Source organism: Mobula hypostoma, chromosome 5, assembly GCF_963921235.1.
Source record: "Mobula hypostoma chromosome 5, sMobHyp1.1, whole genome shotgun sequence".
NCBI classification, from domain to species: domain Eukaryota; kingdom Metazoa; phylum Chordata; class Chondrichthyes; order Myliobatiformes; family Myliobatidae; genus Mobula; species Mobula hypostoma.
In genome coordinates this window covers 116,105,422-116,117,395 of record NC_086101.1, presented here as the reverse complement: position 1 = coordinate 116,117,395, position 11,974 = coordinate 116,105,422, and the positions used below count along the sequence as shown (strand labels likewise).

At 45.1% G+C, this 11,974-nt stretch overlaps 1 protein-coding gene and 1 long non-coding RNA gene across 3 annotated transcripts in view; one reads left to right on the top strand and one right to left on the bottom strand.

Moving 5' to 3' along the window:
• Positions 1-2,979: 2,979 nt before the first annotated feature.
• Positions 2,980-11,256, bottom strand: LOC134346954 (uncharacterized). Its single transcript, XR_010018052.1, has 4 exons — positions 11,182-11,256; positions 9,659-9,829; positions 3,895-3,988; positions 2,980-3,133 (listed from the first exon to the last, which is right to left on the bottom strand). It is a non-coding gene; the product is annotated as an uncharacterized LOC134346954 (long non-coding RNA).
• LOC134346953 (Y-box-binding protein 2-A-like) overlaps positions 10,611-11,974 on the top strand; it is a 53,019-nt gene continuing 51,655 nt past the window's right edge. The window contains exon 1 of one of the 2 annotated variants that reach the window (XM_063048846.1): positions 10,611-10,848. In XM_063048846.1, coding sequence (XP_062904916.1) covers positions 10,788-10,848 — 61 coding nt within the window. In that variant the 5' untranslated portion in view covers positions 10,611-10,787. The remainder of the gene's footprint in view (positions 10,849-11,974) is intronic. The other variant, XM_063048847.1, reaches the window with a different exon arrangement.

Sequence of the window (11,974 nt, the reverse complement as noted above, 5' to 3'; positions counted from 1 at the left end):
TATGCCGGTCAAAGATGACCTGGGGCTCGGGTCAGCTGGCGTTTACAGTATTCCCCGTGAACGCGGAGCAGCGTACGTCGGCCAGTTGGGACACGCGGTGGAAACCCGCATCAAGTAGCGCAGGAGGTGCATCCATTTGGATTACCCTGAGAAATTGCCGGTAGGTGAACACTGCATTCGCAAAGGCCATAGAATTGACTTTGCCGGCACGAAACCGCTGTGCCGCGCCATTGGCTTTTGGGACCGCCTGGTAAATTAAGACAACATAAATTGAGAGGGAAAAATTTAACAATGATGAAGGTCTTGCTCTAAGTAAGAACTGGAATTCGATTAGAAGCAAGGTGGGAGAGGACAAATGTGATTGGATGAGGACTAACCAATCAGGAGGGACGGACTACGGGAGATAAACACCACCGCACTTGACATGCCGAGGCATCATCGCCGATGAAGATGGCAGAGTTTGTCATCGAAACGTCTGTTATAGTTGATTCTTGTCCGCAGCTCGAAGCCCGAGAAGATATTATTCGTCATACACTCCGGGAAGCACTAGGTCCTTTTTCAAACATACAAATGCTAGACAGAGTAAAGAGCTGAGAACGATGCTAAGAGGTGAACGGAAAAAAGAATAAAGATGGTGCTTCTGAAAAATCTATCACATTTATAGATAAGTGAAAAGTGAAGGGAAATTCCTGAGATAGGAATAAACTAGTTAATAGGCTACATAATTAAGACAATTACATTACGTGGGTAATGTGCTTATACTCAGCCAATTAAAAATGAGAAAGGTGAAAAACCATTAGTTTAACTGCTATACCACTTTCCGCCAGTAGGTGCGAAAAATACATAAGTTTATTAACAAGCAACACACGCAAAAAATGCTGGTGAACGCAGCAAGCCAGGCAGCATCTATAGAAAGAGGTACAGTCGATGTTTCGGGCTGGGACCCTTCGTCAGTACTAGCACTTGTTTCTTAACAAGTACGGAAAGGAAAGGTACGTTGCATCCTATGTTTCTCTGGTTAGCGGACGATTTCCCTCCATGCCTCTCTGACGTAGTGGGGAACCGTGTACGGGGCAAGTTGCAGCAGTGGTTTGCCATTGCCTTCTGCCAGGTGAGTTTCCAAAGAGATCGGCTCGTAACCCAGCACAGATGGAAAGCATGCAGGGGAGCCGTCTGGATTCGAACTCAGGACCTTTCATCCTGAAGTCTGACGCTGATGCAACTACGCCACCAGCTGGGTCTTAACAAGTACAAATCTTAGAAAAAAGTATTATTAAAAAACAACAGTGGTTTCCTATGCTGGTTTAAAATCGATGAAGGTCCAAAGTGATGTGCCAAAATATATTTTTTTTAAGAAATAAAGCATGATACAGAGCCTTCCAGACCAACAACACCGTGCCACCCCATGTGACCAATTAACCTGTGTCTTTGGACCGTGGGAGGAAACTAGAGCACCCAGAGGAAAGCCATGTCATCACAGGGAGAACGTACAAACTCCTCACATCTTGGCCTCTGGAGGGAGCAGAGGAGCTGGTGAGCTTTCTTGGCCATGATGTCTACATAGTTGGACCAGGGTGTTCACTTCCTGAAGCTCTCAACCCATAAGACGTAGCAGCAGAATTAGGCCTCTCGGCCCATCCAATGCCAGCACATCTTTTCTTAGATACTGGACTGAACTGCCTGTTACGCCGCTGGTGTTTAGGGCAGCAGTGAATGTCTTCCATATACTGTTACACTGTTACACACAGATGTAGAAGGATTCTTCATTGCTGTTTCCGTAACAATTCTGTTTTACTAGTCAGGGTTGTTAGCCCTGAGCTGAACCTCCGAAACCTGCAGGACTGGTGGACCACTCCCAGTCTGTCCTCTACACTTTGATCTGTTTGGCATGGGTGACCCTATCAAGAGGTAAAGTTCTAGGTCCTGACTCGAGCCAACATAGCCCTCCTGGTCATTGAGGCACGCAAGCCTCCAAACCCTACAACATTTTGTGGTCCTGTTGGAGGTTTCCTTAGATAAGGAACCTGAACCTCCAAGTATGGTCTGACCAATATCTGATAAAGCCACAGCATTACATCTTTGTTCTAATGTTCTTGTCCTCTCAAAATGGCTGATAATATTTCATTTGTCTTCCTCAACCTGCAAGTTAATCTCCAGAGAATCCTGCACGAGGACTCCCAAGTCCCTCTGCCCCTCTGATTTTTGAATTTTCTCCACATTTAGAAAATAGTCCATGCCCTTATTCCTTCTACCAAAGTGCATGACCATACACTCCCCGGCACTGCATCCCATCTTTCACCTTACCCACTCTCCCAACCTGTGCAAGTTTTTCCGCAGATCTCTCTGCTTCTACAACACCGCCTGCTCCTCTATCTATCTTCATATCATCTGCAGACATGGCCACAAAGCCATCAATTTGGTCATCCAAATCACTTACATACAACGTAAAAAGAAACAGTCCCAAAACAGACCACTGTGGAACACCACTAGTCACCGACAGCCAACTGGAAGAGACTTCCTTTATTCCTGCTCTTTACAGGGGTCAATCAGCCAAAGCTCCCTCCATGCTCATCTCTTTCCTGTGATACCATGGGCTCTTATCTTGCAAAGTAGCCTCATGTGTGGCACCTTGTCAAAGGCTGTCTGGAAATCCAAGTATACAATATCAACCGATTCTCCTTCATCTATCCTGCTTATTATTCCCTCAAAGAATTCCAACAGATTTGTCTGGCAGGAATTTCCCTTGAGGAAACCATGCTGAGTGTGGCCTATTTTACCAAGTGCCTCCAAGCTCCCCAAAACCACATCCTTAATAATGGACTCCAACATCTTCCCACCATTGAGGTCAGAATAACAGGTCAATAATTTCCTTTCTTCTGCCTCTCTCCCTTCTGGCAGAGTGGAGTGACATTTCCAATTTTCCAGTCCTCAAGCTCTCAACTTCATTATACACACACACACACATATACTTGTTGTAATTCACAGTTTTGTTTTATTGCATTGTACTGCTGCTGCAAAGACACCAAATTTTTAACATATGCCGTTGATAATAGAGCTAATTCTGATTCTGACCCTGGCTATGTTGAATGTAGGCATGCCAGGGAGCTCCCTGTCCCATCACTTGGAATCCAGTCTGCAAAAGTCACAAAAGGAGATGTTAGTGGCAGACGGAATCCACAGCGGGAGAAGGCAGTTAGTGACCAAATGTGAGTTTTAGCCACATGAAGATGATGTTTCTGATTTAAATGAGCATGGTTATTATTTTATTGCAACGTTACAGTCAGACCCGCTCTAATCTTTGCACGCAAACAGATTAAAGACAGAATAAAGCTCTCTCTGTATCAAAAACACAAAGTAGGCACAGAGGAGTCAGACATAAAATGAAGTTCCACTGTGTGCATGTCTATGATCTTCTGCTGCTCTCCCATCACACACTCCCAGAGTCAGACACAGAGTGAAACTCCCTCTACGCTGTCCCATCACACACTCCCAGAGTCAGACACAGAGTGAAACTCCCTCTACACTGTCCCATCACACACTCCCAGGGTCAGAGACAGAGTGAAGCTCCCTCTACACTGTCCCATCACACACTCCCAGAGTCAGAGACAGAGTGAAGCTCCCTCTACACTGTCCCATCACACACTCCCAGGGCCAGACACAGAGTGAAGCTCCCTCTACACAGTCCCTTCACACAATCCCAGGGCAGGGACAGCAGTGGTTCAACTATACACAGTATAGTTCACCTTATATTGCACGGGACTGGTACAGAATTAACGCTGATTTACACTTTGGGGACACCTCCTCCCTGTTCTTGTGCAACAGCTCCTAGGTCCTGCCACCTCCCAGTGAACCATTCCCTGAACAGAGGCCACTCTCCTCTCTGCATCCACTCACCGGGAGGGCTTGCTGGGGTGGGGTCCCATGTGGGAATCCTCCGGGCGAAGCGGGTCTCTGTGTGTGCACGTAGGCTAATCCAGACTGAAAGACACTGTGAGGAGCAGACAGACTGAGGTTAGTTTTTGTCATATGCACCAGCCTACAACAAAATTCTTTGCTTCTGTGAAGCTTTGTGTTCATATGTTGTAGTTATTATTACCAATGTACACGATAGTAATAAACACAGGAATAATACACTTTATTCAGTACCTCCTGTACCTAATGAGTGATCACTGAGAGTATGTTCATGGTTTCTGCTGCTGCAGACCGTCATCTTCAGGGTTCAACATGTTGTGAGTTCAGAGATGCTGTTCTGCATACCATTACTGTAACGTGTGGTTATTTGAGTTACTGTTGCCTCTGTAGTATCCAAGACATCTCCAAGGAGCAGTGCCTCAGGAAGTTGACATCCATCATGAAGGACCCCCACCACACAGGTCATGTCCTCTTCTCATTACTACCGTCAGGGAGGAGGTGCAGAAGCCTGAAGACACACACTCAGTGATTCAGGAACAGCTTCTTCCCCTCTGCCATCCAATTTCTGAATGGACCTTGAACCTCCCTACTTTTTTATTTCTGTGCTCTTCTTATTTTTAACTTAACTATTTAACATACAGATATATCATTGCTGTAATTCAGTTTCATTTCTATATTAATCATGCATAGCATTGTTCTGCTGCCGCAAAGTTGACAAATATCAAGATATATGCTGGTGGTATCGAACCTAATTCTGATTCTGATTCCAGCCACTCTGGCCAATCTCCTCCGACCTTTCTCATTTACAAGGCGCTTTCACCCACAGAATGACTACTCACTGGACGCTTTTTGTTTTTATTGTTTTTTGCACCATTCTCTGTAAAGACTAGAGACTGTTTTGTGTGAAAATCCCAGGAGATCAGCAGTTTCTGAAATACTCAAATTACACTGTCTGGCACCAGCAATCATTTCACGGTCAAAGTCACTTAGGTCACATTTCTTCCCCATTCTGATGTTTGGTCTGAACAACAACTGAACCTCTTGACCGTGTCTGCATGCTTTTATGCATCGAGTTGCTGCCAAATGATTGGCTGGTTAGATTAAAGAGCAGGTGTACCGAATAATGTGGTCACTGATTTTGTGCTTTACGCTGAGAAGATCAAGAAGGGGGCATGAGAAGGCCTTGGCGAGTAGGGTAAAGGAAAACCCTAAGGCATTCTTCAATTATGTGAAGAAAAAAAGGATGACAGGAGTGAAGGTAGGACCGATTAGAGATAAAAGTGGGAAGATGTGTCTGGAGGGCTGTGGAAGTGAGCGAGGTCCTCAATGAATACTTCTGTTCGGTATTCACCAACGAGAGGAAACTTGATGACGGTGAGGACAATATGAGTGAGGTTGATGTTCTGGAGCATGTTGATATTAAGGGAGAGGAGGTGTTGGAGTTGTTAAAATACATTAGGATAGATAAGTCCCTGGAGCCTGACGGAATATTCCCCAGGCTGCTCCACGAGGCGAGAGAAGAGATTGCTGAGCCTCTGGCTAGGATCTTTATGTCCTCGTTGTCCATGGGAATGGTACCGGAGGATTGGAGGGAGGCAAATGTTGTTCCCTTGTTCAAAAAAGGTAGTAGGGGTAGTCTGGGTAATTATAGACCAGTGAGCCTTACATCTGTGGTGGGAAAGCTGTTGGAAAAGATTCTTAGAGATAGGATCTATAGGCATTTAGAGAATCATGGTCTGATCAGGGACAGTCAGCGTGGCTTTGTGAAGGGCAGATCATATCTAACAAGCCTGATAGAGTTCTTTGAGGAAGTGACCAGGCATATAGATGAGGGTAGTGCAGTGGATGTGATCTACATGGATTTTAGTAAGGCATTTGACAAGGTTCCACATGGTAGGCTTATTCAGAAAGTTAGAAGGCATGGGATCCAGGGAAGTTTAGCCAGGTGGATTCAGAATTGGCTTGCCTGCAGAAGGCAGAGGGTGGTGGTGGAGGGAGTACATTCAAATTGGAGGATTGTGACTGGTGGTGTCCCACAAGGATCTGTTCTGGGACCTCTACTTTTCGTGATTTTTATTAACGACCTGGATGTTGGGGTAGAAGGGTGGGTTGGCAAGTTTGCAGACGACACAAAGGTTGGTGGCGTTGTAGATAGTGTAGAGGATTTTCAAAGATTGCAGAGAGACATTGATAGGATGCAGAAGTGGGCTGAGAAGTGGCAGATGGAGTTCAACCTGGAGAAGTGTGAGGTGGTACACTTTGGAAGGACAAACTCCAAGGCAGAGTACAAAGTAAATGGCAGGATACTTGGTAGTGTGGAGGAGCAGAGGGTTCTTGGGGTACATGTCCACAGATCCCTAAAAGTTGCCTCACAGGTGGATAGGGTAGCTAAGAAAGCTTATGGGGTGTTAGCTTTCATAAGTCGAGGGATAGAGTTTAAGAGTCGCGATGTAATGATGCAGCTCTATAAAACTCTGGTTAGGCCACACTTGGAGTATTGTGTCCAGTTCTGGTCACCTCACTGTAGGAAGGATGTGGAAGCATTGGAAAGGGTACAGAGGAGATTTACCAGGATGCTGCCTGGTTTAGAGAGTATGGATTATGATCAGAGATTAAGGGAACTAGGGCTTTACTCTTTAGAGAGAAGGAGGATGAGAGGAGATATGATAGAGGTGTACAAGATAATAAGAGGAATAGATAGAGTGGATAGCCAGCGCCTCTTCCCCAGGGCACCACTGCTCAATACAAGAGGACATGGCTTTAAGATAAGGGGTGGGAAGTTCAAGGGGGATATTAGAGGAAGGTTTTTTACTCAGAGAGTGGTTGGTGCGTGGAATGCACTGCCTGAGTCAGTGGTGGAGGCAGATACACTAGTGAAGTTTAAGAGACTACTAGACAGGTATATGGAGGAATCTAAGGTGGGGGCTTATATGGGAGGCAGGGTTTGAGGGTCGGCACAACATTGTGGGCCGAAGGGCCTGTACTGTGCTGTACTATTCTATGTTCTATGTTCTATTTGGTACAGGTGGCAGGATGGAGATACATCTCTACCAAAGGAGGTGTAGGGCGCTCATTCCCTTCAGGCCAGCCGGCGACCCTTAGGCAAGGCATAACACCTGCCTATCCTTCAACCCCTACCCCAATCAGGGTCACGTGAAGCCATGGGATCAAGTGGTGGATGGTTGTACGAGCAGCCGGTGCACATCACAAGTCCTCCTTATGCGACCACTGACACCAGGCAGTCAATCTCTGAAGAGTATTGATAATGGTTGAGGTCACCTGTCTTGTAAAGGCACTGCCCAGAAGATAATGACAAACCAGTTTAGTAGAAATATTTGCCAAGAACAATTGTCAAAGACCATGATCGCCCATGTCATACAACATGGCACATAATGATGACAATGAATATCTTGCAGCATCCATCATCCATCATCAGAGATTCCCCCGCCCTCCCCCCCGCCACCCAGGACATGCTCTCTTCTCACTACTGCCATCAGGTAGAAGGTACAAGAAGCTTAGGACTGGCACCATCAGGTTCAAGAACAGTTACTACCCCTCAACCATCAGCCTCTTGAACAAAAGGGGATAACTATACTCACTTGCCCATCCATTGAGATGTTCCCACTGCCAATGATCTCACTTTAAGGACTCTTTATCTCATGTTCCGGTTATTTATTGCTATTTATTTATATTTGCATTTGCACAGTTTTTTTTCTGATTGATCTTTCACTGACCCTATTATAGTTACTATACTACAGATTTGTTGATTATGCCTACAGGAAAATGGATTTCAGGGTTGTACAAGAGGACCACAATCTTGTTGTAGGGTTTGGAGGCTTGTGTGCCTCAATGACCCGGAGAGCTATGTTGGCTGGAGTCAGGGCTTTATGCTCTGGCTCTTGGTAGGGTCATCCATGTCAAACAGGTCAAAGAGTAGAGGCCAGCCTAAGAGTGGTCCACCAGTCCTCCAGATTCAGGGGTGGGGGTGAGGGTGGTGGTCAGCTCAGGGCTAACAACCCTGACAAGTAAAACAAAATTGTTACTGAAACAGCAATGAAGAGTCCTTCTACATCTGAGTGTGATGGTATTCCTGAGTCTCCACCTGGGACTTGCGTGACTGACAGTAGTGAAAACCGAGAGGAAGCTACTGACATGATGAAGGAAGCCCTGAACAACACAAAGACAAAGACCAAAATTGGTTTTGATGGCCAAGGACAGACAGAGAAGGACCTTCATTGCTGCCCTAAATGCTGGTGGCATAACCAGTAATAAGTACTAAGTATCTGGTGAGATATATGTAATTTGATAATAAATTTACTTTGAACATTTGAAAATAATAAATCAATTAATTTCATTTCCAACTCAGTGCCAGTCCTTTCCGTTGGGGTCTTTAATGATGGATTGTGGTTATTGTGGTGTTTGAGAAACATTTAAACAGCCAGATGAACATGCAGTGGGGTGGGGGGGGGGGAGAGGGAAGAGGATGAGGACTGTTTGCAAGTGGAGATGCAGTTAATTAACACCGTGCCATGCAGAGTGGGCCAAAGAGCCTATAACTCTGCTGTACTTAAGGCATGTTCTACGATTCTTAAAGTGGCAGGTTTTCATCCTGCATATCTCTCTGATTCTATAAATTTCCCCCTTATTGGAGGAAGATAGGACAGAGATTTACAGTAAAGAATACTAATTTCAGAAGAGTCTTTTGAAGATCTTTTTTTCACCCAGATGGTAATTGACATCTGGAATAACGTTGTGGAAGGTGGTGAGAGGGTCATCAGAATGGGGTAAAAGAGGAGGGGGCGTGAGAGAAATGACCAGAAGTGTGAGAAATTAGTGTTCATGCCAACAAGTTGGAGGCTACTCAGATGGAATACAAGGTGTTTCTCCTCCAACAGCTACAGAATCTCATCAGACTCAGGTTTAATATCACCAGCATATGTCATGAAATTTGTTGTCTTTGCTGCAACTGTACAATGCAAAGGTTCAGTTTAATATCAGAGTATGCAGCCTGAAATTCGTACTCTCCACAGACGTCCATGAAATAATAATACACAATAACAGAAAAATAATGAATTATAGTAAGTATATATATTAAATATTTAAATTAAATAAGTAGTGCAAAAATAGAAATAAAAAAGTAGTGAGGTCACATTCATGGCTTCAGTGTCCATTCAGAAATCTGATGGCAGAAGGGAAGAAGCTGTTCCTGAATCACTTGTGTGCTTCAGGCTTCTGTTCCTCTTTCCTGACGGTAGCAATGAGAAACAAGGCATGTCCTGGGTGGTGGGAGTCCTTAATGATGGACACCACCCTTTTGAGGCATCGCTCCTTGACACTACGTCCTGGATACTGCAGAGGCTAGTGCCCATGATGGAGGTGACCAACTTTCTGCAACTCCTTTTGATCCTGTGCAGTAGCCCACCCCATACCAGCTTGTTAGAATGCAGTCAGTTAGAATGCTCTCCACAGTACATCTGTAGAAATTTGTGAATGTCTTTGGTGACAGACCAAATGTCCTTAAACTCCTAATGAAGTACAGCCACTGTCGTGCCTTCTTTGTGGTTGCATTGGTATGTTGGCTCCAGGATAGATCCTGAAAGATGTTCACACACAGACACAGACACAGACACACACACAAACACACACACACACACACACACACACACACACACACAATATATATATTAAATAAGCAGTACAAAAAAGAGAACGTAAAGTAAGTGATAGATTTTTAAAAAGATGTTACCTATTGAAGTACCCATAAGCTGTGTATTTCAGAAGTAGTGGTCCAAAGTTGGAACATCTGAAGCTGCATGCAAACAGTCGGCCCTTTCCGGGCCATCTTGGCTTAATTTTCATCGTGTTCTGTATCGTACTGTGCTGTTCTATGCTCTATGTATGTTCTATGTTCTTTGGTCTGCAAGGAATTATATTTGTTTTGAACATTATTAAATGGTGCTATCCTTTTAAATTGACCCATTGGCCATGCCAGGCCTCTCCACTGTGGTCCGTAATGATGAATTGTGTTTGTGAAACATTCAAACCATCAGATGATTATGAAGGGAAGTGGGTGGGGGGGGCGAGATGAGGATTGTGTGTAGGTATGAGAGAGGTAGCTAATTTGGCATGGTGCTGAGCACAGTCACCGTGGCCTGAAGAGCCCGGACCTGTGCTGTACTTATGGGATGGTCTTTGATTCTTAGGGAGGGATTGATGAGACTGGGGCTGAGAAGGAAAATGGATGAGCCGTGATGAAATAGCAGAGCAGGACTCGACGGGCCAAATGGCCTCATTCGGCTCCCATATCCTATGGTCTAATAACGATGAAGGGCTCAGGTGAATGAAGCAGCACTGTTACATTGCGCCACTTGTTCGGAGGCTGATAACTAACTCACTCCGATGTACCCACTTTTATTGACCAAGGGAGTCAACTCCAACAAAGTTTCTCCATTTGACAACAGTGATAATTGGTAGCAGATTACATTTACTTCACAAGAACAGGATCATATTAACACATGATATGGAAGGAATTCATGAGGCCAATCCTAGATTTGAAAAATCGGGTTAATTTCTCATTTTTAAAAGGTTTTTTTCTCTCTCTGCCCAGGGACGGTCTCAGCCAATGGCAGCGTGGACGTTAATTACAGCGCGGCCAATGAACACGCGGGGAGGGTGGTCGGTCCCGCCCACAGGCCGCGGACTTTAGAAAAGTTTGCGGAAAGTTTGGCAGGAGTTTGGGGTCGAGTTTCAGCAGCCTGTCGAGTGAGGCCTTGTCAGTTGGAATAAGGCGCTGGGCTTGGAGTTATTATTTTTTGTTGTTGTTGAGTGGAACATTTGACAGTTTCACAGGATCCCTCTACAGCCGAGACAGGGCAATGAGCGAGGCGGAGAGTCAGCCCGAGAGAAGTTCCGATACAGCAGAGAAGAAAGTACTCGGTATGGGGGGGGGGGGAATACTGGGTGGGGGAATTGGAGAGAGGACAGTAGGGTATAGAAGGAGTTCACGTTACTTGACTGAGCTACAGGGTGATTTGATCCCTTGGCGAAGTTTAATCATTTTCCAATTGCTTTATAATCACTTTTATTAAAAGTTTTTGGGCACCTAAAACTTATTGGATACTTTAATGAAGTTTTGATAACTTCTTTCAATAGTTCATAGTGTAGGAAACACTCAACAACGTAAAGCTTTAACACTGACTGCACTTGGACTCAAACTTTTATTTTGAACAGATTAAGTGTTGTTTAAACTTAATGAATTAATAGCGTTACCTCGCTGTCTTTTAGATTGCCGACTGCGTTTTAGTATGAACTTTGATTTGTTGCTCGCTTGTGGTTTAATTTTCTTAAAGTGACCTCGCACGGTTGGAGGGAGTTGCTTGATAAAGGAGAGGAGGGGTGGGGTGTAGTGTGGACACCGCCACAGATCCTTTGAGCGCACTGGTAGAGTTGGTGGGGCGGGGGGACGATGCTGTTAATGTGTAGTGTGGTGAATTGGGTTTTGGCTTGGCACAGTGGAGGCCAGTTGAGTTTTGAGTGAGCCCATCTCAGCCATTGACGCTTTCAGGGGTGGGGGTACCTGTGTATTGGGAGTTTCCCAAATAACTTTGTGTAACATGGAAACAAAAAAAAGTTTCATTTAATTGGTGTGTAATGTTTTACCCAACTTCTGAGGAAATTTTGGTTACAATCTATTAATATCTACAGTTTTGTATAGGTGAATAATTCCATGACTTGTTCTGGAAGAATTGTGCAATGGACCCAGCCGTGCCAGTGGCTTGTTGCTCTGCTGAATGAGTCGGTCACATGATGGCAACACTGCAATGTGATTGGGTGGTGTGGCCACTTCTTCCCCAAGATGGCTGGTAGCTTGGAGTGCAGTTTAAGTTGTTTCGGCTGGCTGTTGTTGCTGATGTAGAAAGCAAGTACCTGCCTATTCAGAACTGTGACTGATCAGTGGGAATGGCGGGGGGGGGCGGGGGAGATGGAGTTGAGTGTCTGCCTTGATTTGGAGTGTGACAACTCTGTGTACTAACACAGCGGTCACGTTGACCCGAGTTGTCAG